Raw genomic sequence first — 24,939 nt, forward strand, 5'->3', positions numbered from 1 at the left:
GGCAGCTCTTCCTGTTCTTGCTGATCTCTGAGGCCCTCATTACATCTTCACAGTGTTCTCACCCCAGCCTTTCGGGTGTCAGCACCTCGACTATGACATGACTGGAGGGTTCTAGAAAGACGCCTCAGCTGGCTGTGTGCTCTTTGTCTTCTGCACCCTGGGACCGCTCTGTTCTCACGCTTCGATGTGTCTGTTTTCAGAGGTGTGAACATGTACGCTATGTTGACCGGGACCCTGCCTTTCACAGTGGAGCCTTTCAGCCTGAGGGCTCTGTACCAGAAGATGGTGGACAAAGAAATGAACCCGCTCCCCACCCAGCTCTCCACAGGTAACGTGTCTGCTGCTCTGGACTCTGTCAGGTTAGGACTCCCCTTGTGGTGATTTCCTTTCCCTGTCTAAACAAGAGAGACTGCTGGGCTTCCCGTCCCCGGAAGGCCGGTCTGTCCATTGCATGTGCATTCTCCTTTCCACCGTGATTCAGAAGCCCTGATCCCCTCCTTCTGTCTCTGGTACAAACCACATGCAGCAAGAAGGCCTTGCCGCCTTTGCTTGAGAAAGAGCTGCAGGCTCACACTGTGCAGCGCGGCCTCGTTTGCTTCAGCCACTTTACTGCAGAGAAACATTGGTTTCATTCAAGTATTGGCTCCGTGATTTGTTTTATTATGCAGGTTTTGAGGCCGTTCAAAAGCTTTCGGGCATATGTGGACTCGGTTACTTCATTAGAATAAACCAGAGATGATTTTTGAGAAGTTCTCTCATACTTCAGCCCCTTCAAATTGCAGTAAAAGACTTGAATAAAGATTGGGTTTCAGACTCAGTAAATTGATAGGATTCCATCTTTTGTTTGGTTCACAATTCACATCAAGTTCCTGGCCTGTGCTTGGCCCTGAGGGGTCATCTAATTGCTCTGTTAGAATAAGTCTAGGGCCACTAAAATGAGGTTTTTGACAAAGAAAGGCTAATTATTTAATTTCCCCTTTCCTGATACATTTTTTTGTTTTACCACTATTGAGTATTTTCCCCTTGGGTTTGTAAGCATGTGGGGAACTGACTTGAGATACACTCTGGTCAATGGATCCAACTTGAAATGAGTTCTTGGGCATGGTTATCCAATCCAGCTACACTTTTGCCTTGCAAGTAGATTATAATCCCTGGAGGTTGAGAGCCAGGGAGGCGTTGTGTCCTTGGGAAGAGAGGTTACAGTAGTGACTTGTGGAAGAAATAGTTCTGCACTGGGGGCCCTGTGTTGAACGAGTTGCCACACGAGGCTTCTGGGCATTCAGAGGTGTTGGAGGTGCCGTAAAGCACTAGGGAAGTGTCCGTTCATCCATCCGTGTATTCATCACTTCATATCTGTTCTCTTAGTCATATGCTGGGTGTGTTCTAGATGCCAGAAAGAGAGCCATAGGTAGCCTCTGCTCCTACAGAGCACATACATCTGTGGAGAGAGGCGAATATATACATACATGTATATATGTGTATCTATACACACACATATATGTGGATAAATAAACATGTCAGATAGCTGGTAGTGTTGGTGCTTTAAGTGAGGTGGCATCAAGACACACAGTTGCATTGCAAGAACTGCTCCGCCTCCCTGTATGGGCATTGTCTCCTCCCTCCCCCAGCTCTGCAAAGCCTTACTGGCCACTGTCCCATCTCCATCTCTCTTTATGTTTTTGAAGTGAAGGCATTATGAAGATGGAGAATACATACAAACCCCTTGTCTCGCTGCAGTTCTGCTAAGATCTCTTTTCCCTGCTGAGTTGTGTCCCTGGAATGGGCAGACCATGGCTTGTTTAGCCAGTCACCCGCTGAAGGACCGCTGGAGTGTTTCCAGTTTGGGGCTGCTGTGAACATTCAACTCCAGATGTGTTGAATGTGATTTCTGTAAGACAAGTGGTCAAGAGAAGAATTGCTGGGTCGCGATGATAACGGTCAGCCCCAGTTCTTGGTGGCTGAGAACACAAGGGCTTACTTTGTGTGCTTCATATTAATTGAAGGTTGGATCAAAGATTGAAGAGGTCCGAGCCCAAGTGGGATCTCAGCCCCATTGCTGGTCCATGCAGAGAAGATAAAGGAGGAGGTCCCCGCCCTGCAGTAAATGCCAGCCATGCGTTCTGTCTCTAAGCATGGCACATGGCCTCCGTCAGGCACTAGGGAGGGAGCAGTGCCACCCCCCACAGGTGCTGATGGTGAAAAGGCAGAGATATGTGTGGACAGAACTAGTGTGAGCCACGCACAGGCTGTAGGAGAAGCAGGCTAGTGCAGCAAGCTGGTCGGCCTTCGTGCCCCTGTTATCAGCTGTTATACCCAGAGATACTAGTTTGCCAGTTCCAAGAGAAGCAGTCCCTTCCTGGAGCAACAGAATGAAGTTCTTTCCCCTGTTCCTGCCCTTTCACTGAGTCAGGCAAGGTGGACGCCATTGTTCCCAATTTACCAGTGAGTCTCAGAGTGATTACACTGGCTTGATTGAAAAACCCACATTTCCCTTCATACTATGCTATTATTTTCCCTTTCCTTTTAAAAACACATGTGTGTGCACATGCACACACAGACACACACACTCCACACACACACACACACACACACACACACACACACACACACACCCTCATATATGTACAGCACCTGCAGAGGCCAGAGAGGGTGTCTGAACCCCTGGAGCTGGAGTTATGGGTAGTCTACCTAATATTGGTGCTGGAACTGAACTCGGGTCCTCTGCAAGAACAGCACTCACTCTTAACTGCTGAGCCACCTCTCTGGCCCTCTTTCCTTACTTAACACATGATCTGTCCCCTCCACAGCCCACTAAATTCCAAGTCTTGTCTCTTGTCTTTAGGTCTTGTGTTTTGAGTGATGTTATTACAAATTGAAAATGCACAGATGTTACCTCTACCAGGAACACATATCATCTTTAGTTTGATATTCTGTCTGCCCTATTTGAAATGATTACATCAATTAAATCTTATGATTACCATTTAGATTAAATTCAAAGTTTTATTTATTAATTTATTTTTATTTTAGCAAAGTTCAGTTGGAAAAAAAATTGCAGTGCTCCTGTCCTTGCTAATCTATGAAATGTTCCCATCACACAATTGGAAACCCTCAGCCTTGGGGGCCTTCCCAACTCTCCTCCAGTTGGTTTCCGCTTTCTGCAAGTTGCCTCTTGCACAGCAGAGTTCACGAATGCCTTTCGCGGCTGAGAGAGTTTCCCAACAGTTTACTCTTTCGTCATGGTGCCATAGCCAAAGCATTTCTAATGTAGTCCAAGCAGACACTTCCAATTAAGAGGATTTTGTCTCACAGATGCACGGAGAGAGAAGCCGAGGAAGAAACGGCATTGCTGAGGGTTGGGCCCGGTTAAGGTTTCCAAGAAGGCTTTACCCATCCATTGTGAAAGGATTCTTAGCTGAGAGGTGATGAGAGGGCAGCCTCCCTCGAGGACAGGCCTCTGCTTGCGTTTGCCTGGCTGCTGTAATTTAGGGTGCCTTTGTCTGGTGCCTGCAGCCCTTGCTTTTGGCAGTGTCCAGTGCTCACGTAAGCCAGTTCAGACTCGAGAAGTCTGACTGCTCCTGAAAGAAGCGGTGTTGGCCCCCCAGTGGTGCCTGCCTCCTGGTGTGTGCAGGTGATGGAGCCTCCATTCGGCTCCAACTCTCTCAGCTCGAGTATAAAGCCCAAAGGTCAGCTCTCAGGAGACCATGATAGATCTCACTTTCTGGGTTAGCAGGGAATGCGTCATCCCTCTTGGCCCCAGAGACACGGATATTTTCAAGATCCAAGGACAAACTTGGAAGCACTCTGAGGATGTTCACAAAGTCTTTTCAGGACAGCGGTGTGATGACTGTGACGTCCAGAGGTGTATGACTATCAGCAGGGACGTGGACTAAAATTATGTCTGCTCATCAGCAGTTTGTGAAGATTTAGAGCACTCGGTGGTGAAAATAGAACAGAAACACACATCCGGGTACCCTTAGCTCTTCTGATTAATCATTCTTCCAAGAAGCTTGGCCCGGCTGTGAATGGCTGCCAGTAACCTAGGCGTGGGCATCAGAGAGCTCAGAAGGCACCCAGACTCAGCCGCCCCATCCAAAGGGGTGGGCATCAGAGAGCTCAGAAGGCACCTCGACTCAGCCGCCCCATCCAAAGGAGTGGGCATCAGAGAGCTCAGAAGGCACCCCGACTCAGCCGCCCCATCCAAAGGGGTGGGCATCAGAGAACTCAGAAGGCACCCCGACTCAGCCGCCCCATCCAAAGGAGTGGGCATCAGAGAGCTCAGAAGGCACCCCGACTCAGCCGCCCCATCCAAAGGGGTGGGCATCAGAGAGCTCAGAAGGCACCCCGACTCAGCCACCCCATCCAAAGGGGTGGGCATCAGAGAGCTCAGAAGGCACCCTGACTCAGCCGCCCCACCCAAGTCAGTTCATCAAACCCACCATGTTGTCCTTGAACAATAGATACCCCTGCTTAGTGGTGGGTTGGGGCGGTAGCTCAGTGAACAAGAGGGCTTGCTCTTCAGAGTTCAGATCCCCAGATCCCACATTGAAAAGTCTTACATAGTTGTGCATAGGCCTGTAACCCACCGTTCTGGAGGACAGAGACAGGATTTGTTGGCTCTTGTTGGCCTCCAAGTTCAGTGAATGGTGACAAAGCGGGACACGTGGCACCATCCTCTGGCTTCTGTCCCTTCCCTCACATGGGTGTACACAACAAACAAACAAAAACCCCAACCCCCCAAAATCCTCAGGCAACTCCTGTACTGTCGGGAGCCGAGGAGAGGGAAAACATTCAAAACAGGGACCTCTTTTTGGGCGACTTTAGGAAAATTTTATTTCGAGACTTAGCTATAAAACTGACAGTGTTGAGGCTGAAGAGATGGCTCAGCCGTTAAGAGCATTTGCTGCTCTTCCAGAGGACCCAGGTTCAGTTCCCACCACCTACATGTGACTCACAGCCATCTTTAACTCCCGTTCCAGGGAACGCCCTCTTCTGGACCCTGTGGGTACTGTATGCACATAGTGCAGTTACATCCACGTCTACAAAACCATTCATAAAACGAAAACTTAATCTTTTTTAAGAAGTCTGACCATGCTGATGTACCTCATGGCTCTTATGGCTTCTGAACCTTCATTTGGCTCACTGTATTCTTGAAGGCAGATGGCCACATCCACTGGGTGCTCATGCACAATTTACCTACGGATGGGGCTTAGCAAAGGGCTATTCCTCTGGAGCCGATTCTGATCACAATTGGCCCCTCTTTTGACAGCTTCATTTCCGCCATAGCAAAACTCACAGAAGGACCTTCATTCTTTCAAGTACGGTATAAAATGACAACCAGGGCAGATGCAAAAGTGAATTTCCATGACCGCTCCTGGATAAACAGGGTTCGGTTAAAACCCTGGGGAAGAGCTCTTGAGAGAAAGAGCCATTTGGAGCCAAAGCAAATGGAGATTATATTCTGGGACTTACGATTTGATCCGGTAGATTTGGACATATAGAAAATGAAATAAAAGAAGTATTTGGTGGGGGACCTAAGAGGATGACTTGGTTGATAGAACACTTGACTTGCAAGCCTAGAACCCTATGTTTGATTCCCGAATCCCACATGAGGGTGCTGGGTGTAGTGAACACTATGGGGCATATGCTTGTTATCCCAGGGCTGGAGAGAGGGAGACAGGAAGATCCTGGCGCTAACTTGAGCTCCAAGTCAGGGAGAAGCCTTGTCTCAGAAGTGGGTGGCATTCCTTTCGGCCCTTCATTTTTAGTTAGTTCTTGGAGAATTTCATAAATGTATTTATTATATTTACCCCCTCCCTGACTTCCCCCAGATCCATGCCCCCTTCCCATGTCACCTTAGGTGGTCCTCTAGCCTCTACATACATGTACATGAGAGTGTACACACCTGCTTGCGCATGTGTACTTAGATAGATACAGACATGCTTACATAATAGTATTTTCTGCTTCGGAGAAGGAAGAGGATGTACCTTATGCCTGAGGTTGGCCTTGAACTTGCTATGTAGCTGAGAGTAACCTTGAACTCCTGACCCTTCTGCCTCCACCTCCCAGGTGCTGAAATCATAGGCTTGTGCCTGACTTATATGGTATTAGGAATCTATCCCAGGACTTCTTCAAGCTAGACAGTCACTTTGCCGGATGAGATGTATCTCAGTGCCTTGCAAGACATTTATGATAAGGTGTCATTGAACAGGAGAATGGAGTCTCAGAACTCAGGAAAACCAGGTCCCTGTGTGTGGAATCTCATTCTGTCTATGTATGAACACTCAACTCTGTCCGTGTGTGGGCTGTCTGTGTGTAGACTCTCAGTGTCTTTGTGTGAACTCTCACTATCTGTGTGTGGACCCTCACTCTGTGTGCAGACTCTCTCACTGGACAGTCCTGTACCTGCGACCTTCCAGAATATGGTTTTGCATGTTGTCTCGTTGTCTCTGCTACTGGGATCTTAAAGGCTACCGACATCCAGCTTCCTGCCCCTAGAGTCTGGGTAGATCACAGGTGTTCTGTAAACATTCGTTTAGTGAGAGGAGGCCCAGGGTATTAAAACAAATTGCTTGTGCTGCGGATGGAAGTAAGAGGGGCTGCGCGGATTTTATAGTTTTGTCGATGGTTTTCACATCCTTCCTTACACTTGTCTTTAGGCTGAAAATAAGAGCAAATACTATTGGTGTGCATTCTACCCAGGCATCTCCTTCCGTTTAAGGGACAGCAGCAGAGGGGCACGGGTTTGCCTTGGTCTGCTTGCTAGAACCCTGTGACAAACTAGGGCTTAAAGACGTAAGTTAGAGTTGGCCTAACACCTAGACCATGCAGATCTCTGCTGTCCTGTCAGCCTGATGCATGTGGCTAGGCGAGCGTGTGTCCAGGCTGGACTGGGCACTGTGTTAGAATCTCACAGAGTTTGGGGCAAGTGTGGGAGGCGGTGAAGAATAGCTTTGAAAGAAGAAGACTGGACTGTCAGTAATGCATGTGTGTTACCGATATCAGGGAGGCTGAGGTGGGGAAGATAGACGTCTGCCTAGGCTACAGAGGGCGTTCAAGGACACCCTGAGCTACTTTGTGAGAGCTGATCTCAAAATAGAAAGTAGGGTAGGGCTGAGGGCATAGCTCAGTGGTGGTTCCCAGGCGTGTATCATGGCTTAGGCTGAGGGCATAGCTCAGTGGTGGTTCCCAGGCGTGTATCATGGCTCAGGCTGAGGGCATAGCTCAGTGGTGGTTCCCAGGCGTGTACGATGGCTCAGGCTTAATCCCTGGGTCATTAAACAATCAACTAACCAAGCAGCCAGAAAGCACCTCACGAGACACTGTGCCTGCGGTAAGGATCAAACTCAAGGGTCTAATTCAAACTCCTTCGTCTTTCTTCCTTCCTGATGGATAGCTCAGTCGCCACCATGCTGTTGGGCGTTTTCTCAGTTTCTGCACTTTCATCCCCCACATGGAAATAGTTCTTGTCTGTGGCTGATCTCTGAGTGACTACAGGAGCCCACAGATTGTTCCAGAAGTGCATGGTCCTGAGGATGGGGACCGAAATCATGATCTGTGCCTTATCTAAACGAAGCCCTTCCAGAGACCCTAGATTGGAGGCTCAGAGGAGATAAGGAAGCAGACCCGCAGCTGCAGAGTCTACAGTGTTCAGTCCATAACGTGTGTTCTTTGCTGACTGTCTCACAGGGGCCGTCAACTTCCTGCGCTCTCTCCTGGAACCAGACCCTGTGAAGAGGCCAAATATTCAACAAGCACTGGCAAACCGCTGGCTAAACGAGAACTACACTGGGAAAGTGCCCTGTAATGTCACCTATCCAAACAGGTAAGCCAGTGCTTGTGGAGGGATACCTTCTCCAGTGCGGTGGGGCCTGTCCTGTGAGCCTCCCACAGCTCCAGACAGGAGCTGTAGTGACTGAAGTCAGTGCTGTTAACCTAAGCCTTGCCTGGCCTTGCCCGCCTCTGCAGCCACTCTCCTGCAGACAGACCCATCTCACCGGGCAAGAAGATGCAGCCAGGGCTGTCCTATGTCTTTGTGCTGATTGGGTCCTGTGGAGCCTGGTTGGAGGGATGGAAGCTGAGCTCCAGGACATGCCCCCTCACCAAACCTTGCTATGATGGGTTACATATTCTCTAAGGGGCACTGTAGTTCATTTAAAGGGTCCATTTAAATGAACTGTGACCTATGTGGTATGTGTGTGCGTGTGTGTATGTGTGTGTGTGTGTGTGCCAACATTAAGCATCTGGAATCTCATGGAACTAAGCCTTTGAAATCACCTGTTAAACATGTTGTCTGCTGCTTGAGTCTTGATGTGTGTTTCAGCTCCAAGTCCCTTGCTTGAAAGTTCTGGGAATGGGTACAGATAATGTCGGATCATTTTCTTCGGTTGCCATATTGTGGGCTTGCCGTGGACGGAGGCCTTACCTTGCAGTTTCCACGAGGGCTCTGGACGGGTACACTGAGTCAGTTCACCTGGCCTGTGTCTGCTGGGGGCAGTCTACAGAGCGGAAGACCAGAACAAGAAACATCTCCGTGCGCTTCGGGACTCATTTCTCTACTCTCAAGTACTCTGAGTGAGGGATAAAGACCCTCCCTTGGTTACTCTAGTCCATATGGAGACCACATGACTCCAGCCTTCTGGGGTAGCCCATTTCCCTTCTTTTTTAACCCTTGAGAGCACTTCACATTCTACCAAGCTTGGATGAGGATCAAAGAACTACAAAGGAGCAGGGGAAGGGTATCCTCTGGGACTGTAGTTTTGAAAATCCCCCAGTCTTGGTCGAGAAAATCTAGAAACATCCACCAAGCCTTTGGAAGCTCAAGTGCTGAGTCTCTTGAATAAGGGCTCTCACTTGGGATGGACTTGCTTAAAGTGCCTGGATGGACATCCCTGGGATCCGCGTCCAGGCTACTTGACCAAACTTGCTCTCGCCCTGGGCATCGAGGAGATGACTTGATCGAGTTACCATGTAGAACTCCAGCATTTGGCTCACGAGTGGTAATTTAGACAAAGTCCGGGGTTACCCAGGTTGTCAAGGGAACCTGGAAATAGACACTGTTTTCCAATACCTGCTCAGTCTGGGCCAGGAATGGAAACAGACACCAGAACGATTAACCCCTGTGAGCCTGCAAACAAGCTGTGGGCCCTGCCTTGTTTCTGCAGAGCAGCTCGCGGGCTGCCTTCTGTAAAGAGGTGGCTCTGATGGCAGCCAAATGAGTCGTTAAGCTAATGTAATCACTGTCTACCTGAGCATAACCATCTGTGTTGGGGGCCACAGAAGCTGTGGAAGGCTGTGGGGCTGGCACTAGAGACACAGACAGCTTCTTCTTCAGTGCCAAAGACTTACAATGTGGCTCATAGTTTTTAGCCTCCCCACAGGGGCAGGAGGCAGGCTTTGGTGAGGTGAACGCAGAGTCAATTCCTTATCCTGGTTTACTAGCCAGCTTAGTTTTGTGTGTGTGTGTGTGTGTGTGTGTGTACACACGCAAGGGTGTGAGGATGTGTGGATGTGTGTGAATTATGTGCATGCGAGTGTGATTATGTGTGTGTGTGTGTGTGTGTGTGAATGTGTGAGTTGTGCGTTTGTGTACACACGCAAGGGTGTGAGGATGTGTGGATGTGTGTGAGTTATGTGTATGCAAGTGTGATTATGTGTGTGTGTGAACGTGCGTGTGTGTGAATGTGTGAGTTGTGCGTGTGTGTGAGAGAGAGCAAGCGAGCGAGCCAGAGAAAGAGAAAACAACTAACTAGTAAATGGTAAATGTGAAAACGGCAAAGGTCTTGTTTAAAGAAAACAGCAGCTTGGTGTCTTCTGTTATCTAAGGCCTGTGGCTCATTTTGACAACAGACAAAACAGAATTCTGTTTCTAAGATAGGAGACCAGAGTTCTAATATATTGGGGGAGGTATGTGTTATTTACAGCTTTTATTTTGGAAAAGTGTTAGTTTTTGAGGCAAAAAAATATCTATTTCTGGTAACTGTTTTTCTGGTTTTACCAGCCCTTAAATAAAAAAGAAATATACAGCCAAAGACACACACTATATATATATGTAAAATCTATTTTCTAGTTTCCCGATACTGCTGTCTCTTGGTTTAATTAGTTTAGATATTGTCAGTGTTCCTTTCCCTTTGGGAAAGTAAGGAAAAGTTTCACAATATTCTGCACGACTTTCTCCTGTGAAGCCATTCGGCCTCTAAGCTGGTCTCCAAAGGGTAGGATGGAACAATGTTGTAAGAAATATTTTACAGTAAACACTCATCCCAGCTGGCCAGCAGGTGTTGGCTGGGTGCCTGGCCACTCTTCCTGGTGTGGACAGAAGGCCTTCCTTCCTCTTCCTGTCTCCCTGTGGGACCTGGACAGCCCACACCCATAGTCAATTCTGTTAATGGGCCAGAATGAAACCAAAATAGTGTCAAAGCAATTTAATGTGAATTTTCTTAGCTCAAATTATAATTCGTTACATGATCTGGGCTAGCCTGATGCTCACTGTGCAGCCCAGGCAAGCTAGAAGCTTATAGTGAACCTCCTGTGTTCCTCCTGGGCACTGGTGTTGTGAGTAGGAGCCACCACATTTGGTGGTTATCATTCTCTTTATCAGCCAAAAACTGTAAAGATTCAATAACAGATGTATTAGAACCAAATATATTCATTACCAGAAAAGGTTCAAGATTACATGACTCTCAGTCAAAACCCTACATTATGGGGGAGTCTCCTGGTTCTCCAGACAACAGCTCCAGAGCAACGAGATGGAGCGCTACCCCGGCTAACATCCCTCTTACCTGCATCCCTCCCTCTCTTCTCGCTGGGGTGGCACACCGCTCCTTCCCACATACTATGAGGCAGCACACAGGAGTGGGGTCATCCCTACACGGCCATGGTTTGCTCTCACTGGAGACACCAGGAGTTTTCACACAACTGTGCCTCATGTGTTCACATTTTTTTTTTTTTACATTTTCTGTTTAACACAGCTTGGAATTCTTCTGCCCAAGTCTCTCCAGTAACTGGGGTGACAAGCCTGTGCCACCAGGTCTGGCTGTCCTTTGGTTTTAAGGGCATACACTGAAGTATTTGGAATGACATGGCATGCTGCCTACAGTTTAAAATATTTTAGCAGCCACAGTAACAACCGAAAATGAAGGAAGTGTGGTGAAGTACTCTCACACTTCCAAGTGATGGTGCACACACTAATCACAGGTGTTGCCCTGTATCGGTGGGATGCGCACACCTTTAATCCCAACACTCAGGAGGCAGAGGCCGGCAGATCTCTGTGAGTTCAAGGCCAGCCTGGTCTACAGGGTTATAAGGTGAGCTGCTTTCAAATACCCCACCCAAAAATCTGCAGACACTCAAGTCTCTTATATGAAATGGTATAGTTTTCACATAAACCACACAGTTCTTCCATGCATTTTAAATCACCCTGGATGATTTATAATAGTTATTCTATATTGCTTAGAAAATAATGTCAATTTAAAAAACCCCTTTATTTTTAGTACGGATGTAGTTATTTTTCCCCTGAAATGTTTTAAGATTAATTGAATCCTAAGGATGGAAAGCCTCCAAATATATAAGGAACATTATATAGTAAGCCCACCATCTTTCTATGTACATGAAAAATTTCAAAATAAAAAGCCCACCGGGATTGGATACGTAGCTCAGTTGAGGCAGTGTCTGCCTGGTGTGAACTAAGTCCTGGCTTCTGTCTCAGTAGCACACGAAACAGGCATGGCAGGTGTCTCCAATCCCAGCCCTCAGAGGTAGTCGCTGGAGGGACTGGTATTCAACGTCATTCTCTCAGATGCTCCAAGAGTCTGAGCTAGCCTGGGCTGCATGAGACCCTGTCTCAAAAAAAAAAATCAAGAGAATGAGTGAGTGTGTGAGGCCCCAGTTGTCCCTGGGCCCTGTGTGGGCCCCCTTCTGTCCGCCATGTTTGTGAGCCGCTCTGTGAAGGTGGAGTGGTCAGTGACAGGTTCTTGGTGTCTGCCCCTCACAGGATTTCTCTGGAAGACCTGAGCCCCAGCGTGGTGCTGCACATGACTGAGAAGCTGGGCTATAAGAACAGCGACGTCATCAACACGGTGCTCTCCAACCGCGCCTGCCACATCTTGGCCATCTACTTCCTGTTGAACAAGAAACTCGAGCGCTATTTGTCGGGGGTAAGTGGGACCCGAGAGGAGCCTCTTCTGGCTAGGGTTACACAGATACTAATACTTGATCCATGCTGTTATTTTAGCCTAAAACGTGAGGCCGGGTCTCTTGAATGTGGCAAACACCATTTCTTAGATGGTGCTCCTGGTCAGAGATGTGTTCCAGAGGTTTTCTTGTAACAGCCCTGGCAGAGCGCTGAGGGCCTTCAGCGTTGTTTGTCTTCTGTTCTCAGCTGTCTGTTTTTCTGTCACCTCTTTGCTCTTTGGGTTCTTGGCTTTAGAGGAACGGGAGCCTTCAGTGCTCTTAAAAGTTGTGGAGCTATACCTGGATCTATAAAGCTAGCTAGAAAAAGCCACTGGGAGGCACTCTCTCTGATGGTTTGTGTCTACAGGATTCAACCAACCACAGATCAAAAATATTTAGAAGAATATTGTATTAGTGCCGAACATGTGCGACCTTCTTTTTATTCCCTAAATAATAGTTGCGTGGCATTTGCGTTGTATTAGGTGTTGTGATTCAGAGATTTAAAGTGTATAGAAGATATGCATAGTTTATATGCAAATATTGTATGGTTTCCTATAAATGACTTACCCCAAAATTGGGGGCCTGGAACCAGGTGCCAAGAGAAAAAAATTGATTAGGGTTTCTTCTCCCCAAAATGAGAACACAATGTGCTTCACTGGGTTGACTCCAGCAGCTTCACACAGGCCAGATGTTAGAGAATTCAAGTGACAGGGTAGAGCTGGCTCAACAGTTAGAGCACTGTTGCTCTTGCAGGGGACCTGGGTTCCATTCCCAGCACCTACAAGGTGGCTCACAAGCATCTATAACTCCAGTCCCAGGGAATCCAACACCTTCTCCTGGACTCCTCTGATACAAGGCACACACATGATACACATACATGTAGGCAAAACACACACACACACACACACACACACACACACACACACACACATAAATTAGTAAAAGAAAGACCAAGTATGCCTAGTGCCACGGTGGAGTACTGTCGGGATACCCACTTTACCAGTAGTACCCTGATAGTGTGGTATCTTTATCATCTGGGCATGGTAGTTCATATGTCAGTAACCTCCAAATGGACAACCTCTTGAAAAGCATTCTGTAAGGCAGTGTATAGATTCTAAGCAAACAGTTCTGCATTCATGCAGAAAGGCAGATGCAGTGCTGACCGGCTCTGACGGGAAGCCAGCCAGATAACCTCAGGGTTGAGAGAAGCCCATCTGAGATTTGGTCAGACACCCACTCTCTTAAAAGTGACCCTGACCCTGTGTATATTGCACCATGAGATCTGGCGGTATGCTTCTGCTAGGAGGGCAGAGTCTAGATGATAAGATCAGACTTCTGGAGATCGTTCGATACTGGTTAAAGTCACGCAATAATCTAATGTGTCAAAAAAAAAAAAACCACCAACCTATCAGTTTAGAAACATTTTTAAGTTTCTATCTTAGAGCAGAAGATGAAATTTACCTGCAGCTGGAGAAATGGGTCCCCTTGACAGAGTAGAAATGACCAAAATAATGTCCGTGGGGTGTGATGTCCGTGGGGTGTGATGTCCGTGGGGTGTGATATCCGTGGGGTGTGATATCCGTGGGGTGTGACGTCCGTGGGGTGTGACGTCCGTGGGGTGTGACGTCCGTGGGGTGTGACGTCCGTGGGGTGTGACGTCCGTGGGGTGTGACGTCCGTGGGGTGTGACGTCCGTGGGGTGTGATGTCCGTGGGGTGTGATGTCCGTGGGGTGTGATATCCGTGGGGTGTGATGGTCCTGTTGAAGCTCCTGTGAGTAGGCAGGCTGAGAGGCAGCTAGATAACACGTCTGAAGAAGCTTGACCCGAGGTCGGCCAAACATCTGGACGGACGTGCAGGTGTTCCCAGGCTGAGTCAGCATATAATTTGGTTCCAGGAAAATTTAACCAGTGCTTTCTTGGTGTGTGTGTGTGTGTGTGTGTGTGTGTGTGTGTGTGTGTGTACGCGCACGTGCATGCATGTGGCGAAAGAAAAGACATGTGAAAGGAAACACTAAAATGCTTTCCCAAAGAAGAAAAACCATTATGAGTAAGTAAACGTTTTGTCTGGAGTTCTGAGTCCGTCAGTCAGTCATAGGACAGTGGCATTAGGTGACATGTTATCTTATTCTGGTGCTATGATTGGGGAGGAAGAGGTTTGGTTGGTTTCTACTCCCAAGTCACAGCCCATCATGGAGGGCAGTCAGGGTGAGGACTGGAGGCGGGCATGAGTGAGGGAATGCTCCTAGCGGCTTGTCGTCTAGCTTGCTGGCTTTCTTACAGAGCCCAGAACCACCCGCCCAGGGAGGGTACTGCCCACAGTGTGCTGGGCCCTCTGCCAATTGATAATCAAGACAGTCCCTGACAGACATTCCCACAGACCAGCCTGGTACACACAGCTACTCGGCTGACACTCTTTCTTCCAGGTCCTTCTAGGCTTTGCCAAGTTGAAAGTTAGCACTTAGTAACATAGGAAGACAGGGTCTGCAATTGCAATCAAGCTTAAATATGTAATATCAATATGTAATATATATTAATCAATATGTAATATATATAATATATTGCTATATACACACACACACATATATGTATATGTCTGTCTTCTGTTACTATAACAAAATACCCAAGGGGCTGGACACCCACTTTAAAAACAGGCTTGTTTGAGCCTTAGATTTGGGAAGTGAAAGTCGAGACCATGCCCTAGCCTCTAAGGAGCGTCTCCACTCTGTCACAACTTGCCCGAGAAGGGAAATAACCTTAGGCAAAGGGCCAAGCGAGTACGGTGCCCGCTTTTCAACAGCACTTTCCTGGTAACTGATGTGCTGGATAAGATGAGTACCAATCCCTTCTATGAATGATGCCCCGATGACCTAATTATCTTGTGCCCGTCCCCTTTGTCATAAAGGCCCTACCACTTCTTAACACTGTCACCTGAGGAACCAAGCTTCCAGCAGGTGAACTTCCGGGGCCCCCAGGCAAACTCTAGTGGTGTAGTCTGTTATTTCATAAGTGGTAAGAAAGGAGGAGCAAGACAGCCTCCATGCCACACCATGACTCTCCGCTCTCAGCAGAAGTCCCTAAGAGTCGGGTGGGAGTGGAGGCTGTTTTTCAATTTTCTTCTGCAAGAGACCTCATCTCCAAGTCTCTTTCTTATCGCATCCTTTAAATTCCCACTTTGCTGTATATTTTATGATGTAGATGATGCATGAGTGCTGCGGTACATGATGAATTATAAATATGAGTATTCTTGTAGACGCCTCTGTGCAATGTTTTCATTCGGGCTCCAGGTGATAGCACGTGGAGATCATGCCAGAGGCGAAAAGCTAATCTTTCAAATGGCTTCCAGATCAGAGGAGGATGCACGCACACACACCGGTTTTCAAGTGATGAGTGTTGCTCGGGATCCTAGCGTGCCTTGATGGAGCTGACATGTAGGGAAGTCTTAGTTTCATACATTACTGAACGATGTTGCCACATGGTGGTCTAGATCAGTGTGTTTTCCAAAGTTAGATGAAAGCAGTGTCCTATGGCTGCTTCTGCGTTTACACCCAACAGGTTTGATCATTCACAGTCTCTCGATACTGTGCCATAGCTCATGTCAAGCAAGAGGGACATTGTGTTGGAAACTCTTAGCCAGTGCCTTGCTCTCCCCGGGCTCCTTGCCTTCTGCTGTCATTTCCTCTCTTCAACTTTGTCTAGTATCAGTTTTGAGTGCTATAAAGCTGAGCACGGCAATGTCCCGCGGAAAGCATCCCCAGAAACACAGACCTGCAGATCTCACTGGAGAAGCATTTGACTTTTTTGAGCAATGATTCTTAACTCTTCAATTGTAAGACGTACCTGGACCGAGAATCCAAGCTCTAGGCGAGAGGAGTGAACTGATCTCTGCCCAGGACTGCAGCTGGTCTGCTCTGTGATAGCCAGATGTGTGTGATGATAGCCAGATGTGTGTGATAGCCAGATGTGGCTCATCTAATTGCCCTGTAGGCACTGTTGGTCATCTTCTTTGATCATTAACAATCCGTATGGGATTTTGAAATCAGTGAACTAGAATGCCTGTCTCCCCTTGTTTGTCATTTCTTCCTTTCTCTTCCATTGTCTTATTTTTTAGAATCAAGAGATATTGTAAGCCACGTCCTTTACTAGCTTCCACTGTGACTTGCTGTGGCCTTCCTTTGGGTGTTGTGTTTTCATGCTGCTTTTGTTGGTTTGAGACTGGGTCTCCTGTTCCAGGCTAGCCTCAAACTTTCTATATAGTCAGAGATGGCCTTGAACCCCTGTCGCTCAGCACCCGCTTCCCAAGCCCTGGGGTTACAGGTGTTTGCCGCCATGCCGGGTTTTTAGTGCTCTAGACGGAACAGAGCTCACGAGTGCTGGGTAAGCGCTCCACCGACTGAACTGTGTTCCGCGCCTGTTTACTATAAGCAAGTGAGCGTGCTGCCTCCTACCCAGTGTGGTTAGTAGGTCGTGCTTCCAGCTTAACTGTTTGGTTTCTGTTTCTCCTCCTCCAGCAAACACCGGGCAGATGGAGGAACTCAGATTAAGGAGAGAGCAGAGACTGGCCCAGGGCTGCCTAACTCTGGGCCCTGGACTCCCCTCACGCTCAGTGTATGAGACGCTGCCCTGCAGCTTGCTGTGTGCCAGCCATTCTTTGACTTTCTCTTAGCCAAGCACTGGTTGGAAAATTCAGGACTGTGTCATGAATGTTTCTGTTTGCCAAGACTTAAGATACAATTTATTTCTTTCTTCGGTAGAAATCTGACATCCAAGATGGCATCTGCTACAAGACCCAGCTCTACCAGATAGAGAAGTGCAGAGCCAGCAAGGAGCCCTACGAGGTGAGTGGCCCTGTAGGGCTCTCAGTCCATTTTAGTGCAGGCTGGAATGAAAACCAGCCGCCATAACCCAGAAATACCAAAGGACAAACACCTTTACAGTTACAGCAGAGCCAACATTGCTCAGTCTCCAAGCCACAAGGCCTATGTGCCACACATCCCTGGGACATTTAAACACCTGTGTGCTCAGTCCATACCACACACCAGTGACATCCAGTCTCGGGAGGCAAGACTCTGTGTCTTTGTTTTTGTTTCCCAGTCTGTTCAGTGAGATTTGTTAAATGCCTTTTATTTTTCAATTTACATTTTATATATTAGTTATAAATAGTATTACTTTACATAAGAGCATGTCATACAAGTACATAAGGTACTTTTGACCATATTCCCCCTCCCTCCCCTCTTTTCCTTCCCCCTTCTTCCTTCCTCCCTCTCTCATCTTCCTCTCTGTCCCTCCCTCCCTCCTTTCTTCCTTCCTCCCCTCTTCCTTCCTCCTTCCCCTTCTTCCTTCCTCCCTTCTCCCCACCCCTACTCTAGAATTAGTCCTTTATTCCCTTAGTTAGTTAGCTCTGTTTCTACTTTCATGGCACATACATACGTGATTTTGTGTATCTGTAAGGTCTAGGAACCACACATGAGAGGAAAATGCTATTTGTCTTCTGGGGCTGGCTAAATTCACTTAATGTGATTTTCCCGTCTCATCCATTTTGCTGCAAAGAACATGACTTTATTATTCTTTATTGCTGAAACCACAAAACAACCAAACCCTTGGTGTATGTCACACATGGACAGCAGGGTCTGTTCCATGGCTTGGCCACCGTGAGTAGAGACGCAGTAACTATGGGTGCACGAGGTCCCCGTTCTCTCTAGGGCAGCTGCCCTCCAGCGTTCTACAAGCAGCGTTGGTCTCAGCACCTTCTCAGTTATTTAAGGGGATCAGCTGATGAACACATGACTTCCCGTGTGGACCGTGAGTCCCACAAGAACAAGGAGCATGTTAGCATCCGAGAGCCGGCATGGTCCCTGGTATGGCGGAAGTGCCATGTCATTCCAGTAAATACTTGCTAAGTGGTCAGATGAAATGGACCTTGTCCTGTGTCAGAAATTGGACTGAATCGAGGCTAGCAATGCCTTTTCTTCTTGTCTGCTCTCTCACTCCCAGCCTTCCTAGCTGTGCCCGTAAGTGCCAGCACCCTGACGGGAAGAGCCCCATCTCTCCTTCAGACTCCCTTCCTCTGACGGTTATTTCCACTTGGCCAGAGGACACATGGCGAACGTTTTAAACATTTGTTGAAATATTGAACAGCTAGGATTTACGTAGGCGCACTAACGGGTTCCCTGCGATCCATTTGTTTCTCCAGTGTGCATTTCTTCTGCTAATTGAATTACAGGCTCTTACTAGATTGCTCAACTTGTCTCTGTCGGAACCCAGAGAGTGGAGTGGGGCTGGGTAGGAAAAGTTCTCGGAAAGTCTTAGATGGCTCAGGCTTTACTGGTGCAGCCGCGGGGAGGCCCCAGTTTCGCTTCAGTTGCCGTGGGCGGGCATGAGAAGGGAGGGGAAGACAATGCAGGGGTGAGAATGAGGGGAAGACAATGCAGGAGTGAGGGTGAGAAGGGAGGGGAAGACAATGCAGGGGTGAGGGTCATAAGGGAGGGGAAGACAATGCAGGGGTGAGGGTCATAAGGGAGGGGAAGACAATGCAGGGGTGAGGGTGAGAAGGGAGGGGAACACAATGCAGGGGTGAGTGTGAGAAGGGAAGGGAACACAATGCAGGGGTGAGGGTGAGAAGGGAGGGGAACACAATGCAGGGTGAGTGTGAGAAGGGAGGGGAACACAATGCAGGGGTGAGGGTGAGAAGGGAGGGGAACACAATGCAGGGGTGAGTGTGAGAAGGGAAGGGAACACAATGCAGGGGTGAGTGTGAGAAGGGAGGGGAACACAATGCAGGGGTGAGTGTGAGAAGGGAGGGGAACACAATGCAGGGGTGAGTGTGAGAAGGGAAGGGAACACAATGCAGGGGTGAGTGTGAGAAGGGAGGGGAACACAATGCAGGGGTGAGTGTGAGAAGGGAGGGGAACACAATGCAGGGGTGAGGGTGGATGGGAGAGTGAGGTCGCATTTCACTGGGAATTTGGCTGGAGGGTCACAAGCTCCAAGGATGTCATGCAGTTGGGTTCTGTGCTCTGAGTGCATGGGTAGCCTATTTTATTTCTTCATTTCTATTCTTTTCTGTACTAGAGGATAAATAAATTTAACTGAGTTTTCAAAACTTCCCTCTGGGGATTACAGTGCTGTGATATAAGAATTATTTTTCCTCTGCCTGTAAAAAGGAAGAGACTATTTTGTAAAATTGGAACAATTAACAGGGTGTGGTGGTGCATGTCTTTAATCCCAGCACAGAGGCAGAGGCAGGGGGATCTCTGGGAGTTTGAGGGCAGCCTGGTCTACAGAGAGAGTTCCAGGACAGTCAGGGCTCTGTAGAGGGACCCAGTCTTCAAAACAAACAAACAAACAAACAAACAAACAAACAAACAAAAGCAGGTGGAATGTGTGGTGTTCAGTGAAGCCCGGGGCCCACTGGGTAGAGACAGGCTGATCATCATTTTTAACCTTGCTGTTGAAGGTGACTTTAGACGTGCTAGGTGTAAGAGAGTGTGCTTTAATGGAGCACTCAGGAGGTGGTGTCCTGTACAACTCCATGAGTTCAAGGCTGGCCAGGGCTACAGAGTGAGAACCCATCTTTAAAAACAAAAATGCTGCAATGCCATTTTGGTTGAAATCCCTTAAAAATAATGTCAATTTATAAAATATAGACTAGAAACAGGAGATGGCTCCAGAAAAGACCGTGGCCATGGGGCAGCAGGGACAGGGCAGAAATCTACTGTCCCTCAATTCTAGAGGTCAGGGTGACTCAGGGCTGATTCCTCCTGAGGGACGGCAGAGGGAACCGGCTGCTAGCCTTTGCCTAGGCTTTGGTACTTGCTGTTAATCTTCCTTTCGGCTGCCTTCCTGTGCCATCTTAGATGCACCCCCGTGCCCAGCCCTCCCCCCCACTTTGTGACAACACCAGTCCTACTGTAAAAGGGTTGTCCTGACTTTAATTCAGCTATCACTATGAAGACTTGACTCCAAACAAGGTTGTATTCTGTGGTCCTAGAGGTCAAAACTCCAACATGGAAATTTTGAGATATTGCTGACATACTGAGGCTGTAAGTTTAAAGGTAAATATTAAGGTGTTTAGCTTACGACTTATTTAAACATCTATATGACTTGGGGCTGGAGAGATGGCTCAACAGTTAGGATTCTCGTAGAGGACCCTGGTGCTGCTGTTCCCAGCACCCACACGGAGGAACACAATAGCCTGTAACCCCAGTTTCAGAGTATCTGACGCTGCCTTCTGTCCTCTGTGAGACCTGCATATATATGATGCATATAAATTTCACACACAAATGAAGAATGGCCAAAGGGCTATTTGCAATTGATACCTGCTACCAAAGGGAAAATCTGTTTTCTCCAGTGGAGTATTATTGGGTATTTCAACCACATTCCAGGCTAGGGTAGTCCAACACAAAACGAACACCATGGATTTTTGTAAGCTGCTATTATTATTATTATTATTATTATCATCATCATCATCATCATTTTGTTTGGGTATTTTTTTTGTCTTTTTGTTTTGGATTTTGATTTTTGTTGTTTGCTTTTTTGTTTGTTTTTGCTTTTTTTTGAGAGAAAGAACATAAAGTTGGTTGGGAAGGAACTGGGGGAGAAGGAAGCAGGATCAAACTATATCATACAGATATTTTATTTTTTTTATTTTTATTTTTTATTTTTTGGTTTTTCGAGACAGGGTTTCTCTGTGGCTTTGGAGCCTGTCCTGGAACTAGCTCTGTAGAATAAAAAATCAAGTGTCGAGTCAGGTCAAGTGATTTGTGCTGCAGGCAATGAAAATGGTAGCTACACCTGCGACAGAGAGTCTGGGAGGAGAGCTGTCAGATGGCTCACAGGTGAAGGAACTTGCTACTTTAGGAATGGAGCTCGCTCCCAGAACCCACATGGTAAAAGGGGAGACTCCTGCAGGGGGTCCTCTGACCTCCATATGTACACCATGATTGATGTGCCCCCATACTCACAATTAACTGATTAATTAATTAAAATTAAAAGTTTTAGAAAAAGAGTTTGGGCTGGGAGAAAACTCTGAGGAGAAGCATTGAGCTGCTGGTGGGATCTAGTTCCTGATGTGGGTGCTGTTTCCATGGCGCTGAATTGCTCTTTTGTCAGGGGAGCACGTCTCCCTTCTCAGTCTTAGAGTTGAATAAACTCCGTCTAGAAGATCTGCCCTAGATGTGGATATATGATTAGTGTAGCACGATTAATATAAACCCAGATACAGAAATTGGGTTTCAACCTGATGGTCAGAAAATCAAAACAGCCAGACACTGACTCTTATCTCTGGCCTCATCTGAAATGGCGATCCTGCCTCCAGGAATCTCAGAATGAGACTGTGTGTGAGAGCTGTCTCCTCCCGTCTTATGTTCCTCTCTAGGAGTGGGGTTAAAGACATGCACCACTACCGCCCAGTTTCTATGGCAAACTAGTGTGGCTACTGGGATTAAAGGTGTGTGTCGCCACTGCCTAGTCTGTAAGGCTGGTCAGTGGGGCTGTTTCACTTTCTGAACTTAGCAAACTTTATTTATTAAAATACAAATAAAATATCACTACAGATTCGGACATCTGCCTCTCCTTACACTGCAGTTCAGGGCAGTTGTTTTATATATATGCATACACACACACACACACACACACACACACACACACACACACACACTGAAATAGTATTCCACCAGAGGTGAAGGGGGGATCCTATGGGATAGAGTTTTGGAAATAAGTAGTAGATGTAACTTCTTGAATTGGTGAAAATTGGTGTCCTTCACAGGCCTCCCTGGATACCTGGACAAGAGATTTGGAATTCCATGCTGTGCAGGTAAGAGCTTGGGGATTTCTGATTGGTTAGCCAGGCTCTCCAGAGAGATGTAGTTTCTCTCACTTACATTCACACATGAAAACAGAAATATGGTGGAAAGATAGCTAGAGTGATAGATAGATAGATAGATAGATAGATAGATAGATAGATAGATAGATAGATGATAGATAGATAATAGATAGAGTGATAGATAGATAGATGATAGATAGATTGATAGATAGATGATAGATAGATAGATAGATAATAGATAGAGTGATAGATAGATAGATAGATGATAGATAGATAATAGATAGAGTGATAGATAGATAGATAGATGATAGATAGATAGATAGAGTGATATATAGATAGATGATAGATAGAGTGATAGATGATAGATAGATACATAGATAGATGATAGATAGATGATAGAGTGATAAATAGATAGATAATAGATAGATGATAGATAGATAACCATCTTTTAGTTCGTGTGTGAGAGAGAGAGAAAGAAAGAGAGAGAGAGAGAGAGAGAGAGAGAGAGAGAGAGAGAGAGAGAGAGAGAGAGACTGTATTGGGCACCCTCTTCTGTTGCTTTGTATCTCATTCTTTTGAGGCAGGGTCTCTCCCTGAGCCTATAGCTGTTTTTTTGTTTTGTTTTTTAGCTAGGCTGAAAGCCCCCCCCCCAAATCCTCTTGTCTCTGCCCCTCAAAGTGCCAGGGTTGCAGGTATGCCCAAGACCACTCTGGTTTCTTACATGAGTGCTAGCATCCAGGCTCGCGTCTCATGGTTGGGTAGCAAGCACTCTGAGGCACTGAGCCCGCTCTCCAACCCTGCCCGTTGTGTTCTTCGTAAGACTTTCAACAGACTGGATGAGACCTAGCACTCTCCTGTTCTTAGCCTGCTGATGTGGATGTTAAAGATGCTGAACATCCTCTACAGTAGCATACACACTGGTGTTCACCATTCACTGGATAACGGAGAGTAGCCGAGTTGACACATGGGATTCACTGTCATGTGATCCTGACTATCAGCCAGGCTCTGCCCTGTACCAGCCGCTGCAACCCTTTTTCCTTACCCAGAATCCTATGGAGAGGACTCTCCTCAGATGGGCTGCGTTCTTGCTGTGTTGAGCTGTGTCTTGCTGTCTTGCATTCCTGCTTCTTCTGCATGAGACACAGGCAGGATTTGCAGCAGCCCAGGGGTTCCTGGCTCTGTGGTCTGCTTTATGAATCAACCCCTCTTTTTATAAACTCACTCATAGGTTTTTGTTGTTGTTTTGTTTTCTGCTGCTGCCAAATCTGGCTTTCTCTAATATGATAGACATGAAGGAGCCAATACCAACTGTCTGATGGCATTTGGGAACATCAGCCGTCCAGGGTAGGAGAGGTGGCTGGCTCTGATGCACTAAGCAGCTGGGTGAAAGGTCTTTCACTATCAGTCAAGCTCCCAGTGAGCCCCAGGCTCTTCCATACCATAGTCACTCTGTATGGGAGAGAAGTCAGTGTCCCAAGGGGCAGTTCTTCCGCCAACCTGGGACAACAGGAGGCGTCCTGCCCTTGTTAAATCAGAACCTGTTCTTGCTAAGTCGGGGTTTGCCATTGTGAATACCACACAGATGCAGGATGGATTCTTCTCATGCTGCAGAGCTGGGAAGGACCTACCTCACTTGCTGTTACAGATGGGGATGCCACTTCCCTGGAGGTTGCAGAGAGTCAGGGATGGAGTTCACCGCCACAATCATGGCGGTTGTTCTTTGCTGACGGTTGTGCCTCTACTGACAGCCAGGAAGGGAGACTCTGAAAGGGACCAGCTGGGAGCTCAGGGCTTAGAGGCTGAGCACTGGGCCGTCCCCTCAGCTTGGCTATCAGTGGCAGCTACACATCTATCTCTAAATGCTCAGTGGACCTCCGTTTCGTGCATTGGTACAGGGTACTAAGGAGTTTGGTGCACGCCACCCTTTCTGGGCTCACGTTCAGTCATTTTGTAACTGTTAGTATATGCCTCTAGTGGGTAGGGTTGGTGGCCAGAGGTCAGGTTTCTGCTTGTGGGGCTGGAACAGTGGCTCAGGGACGAGGTACTTTGCTGTGGTGTGAGGTCTCGAGTTCAGATCCCCAGCACCCATATCAAAGCTGGGTGGGCATAGTGGCCCACCTGTAGCCTCAGAACTCAGGAGACAGGGATCCCCAGGGCTAGGATCCCCAGGGCTAGCCGAATCTGTGCTCTCCGAGCTCCACGAGAGACCCCGACTCTGTAGAGTAGGATTGAGAGCGACAACTACTATCAACTGATGTCCGTCTGGCCTCCGTAGACGTGCGCGTGCGTGTGCACACACACAGAGCTTGGTCGACCCACCTCATGTGATCCTTTCTGGTCTGACTTGATGTAAAACTGTCCTGTGGGTTTTAAGGAAACGATGCTAAGAGTCGAGACTGTGGATTTCCTCACCTGTCCTCTGGGCCTCATGGATGTTAGGGAACCCTGACGGAGGAGAATCAGGGAACCAGGACCCTGCCAGCCCCGGAACTGGTGGGCAGGACGCATGCCCTCGGAAGAGTGTAGTCTGTGTCACTGAAGACTGTTTTCTGTTGTATAAGGCACTGCTACCATCCTGCTCCCTAGGGGATGTCTTTTGCAGAAAGTAGGTTAAGCAATGGAAAGGTCTAACCGGGTGATCACTGGCACGCGTGTGAGGCAGTGGGATCAGCGGTAAACCCTGTTCCGTTGGACATCTGCGCTTACGCTTACGCATGGACTGGCCCGAGGGTCGTCCCCTTCAAGGGTGTTCTTCAGTGCTCCCTGGAAATAGTTACTATAAAATCTCCGTGGAGATATATGTTCTGATGGTTTGCACAGCATGCTGGGACACAAGTTCAACAAAGATGGCCTTAGCAGAGATACCTGAAGGTCTGGACCAGTAAGCAATCCCCCCTCTTCTCCCATAGAAGGCCCCCTGTGCATTGCCAAGTATTCCTCCCTTGGTCTCA

General features: G+C 47.7%; 1 protein-coding gene across 1 annotated transcript in view; it reads left to right on the plus strand.

The window, feature by feature from the left end:
- The window catches only part of Hunk (hormonally up-regulated Neu-associated kinase), a 109,602-nt gene that overhangs the window by 75,433 nt on the left and 9,230 nt on the right, over positions 1 to 24,939 (plus strand). The window contains exons 5-9 of the mRNA XM_075959489.1: positions 201 to 328; positions 7,687 to 7,822; positions 11,990 to 12,152; positions 16,920 to 17,003; positions 21,932 to 21,979. Coding sequence (XP_075815604.1) covers positions 201 to 328; positions 7,687 to 7,822; positions 11,990 to 12,152; positions 16,920 to 17,003; positions 21,932 to 21,979 — 559 coding nt within the window. The remainder of the gene's footprint in view (positions 1 to 200; positions 329 to 7,686; positions 7,823 to 11,989; positions 12,153 to 16,919; positions 17,004 to 21,931; positions 21,980 to 24,939) is intronic.

Source organism: Microtus pennsylvanicus, chromosome 1 (assembly GCF_037038515.1).
Source record: "Microtus pennsylvanicus isolate mMicPen1 chromosome 1, mMicPen1.hap1, whole genome shotgun sequence".
In the NCBI taxonomy this organism is placed as follows: Eukaryota; Metazoa; Chordata; class Mammalia; order Rodentia; family Cricetidae; genus Microtus; species Microtus pennsylvanicus.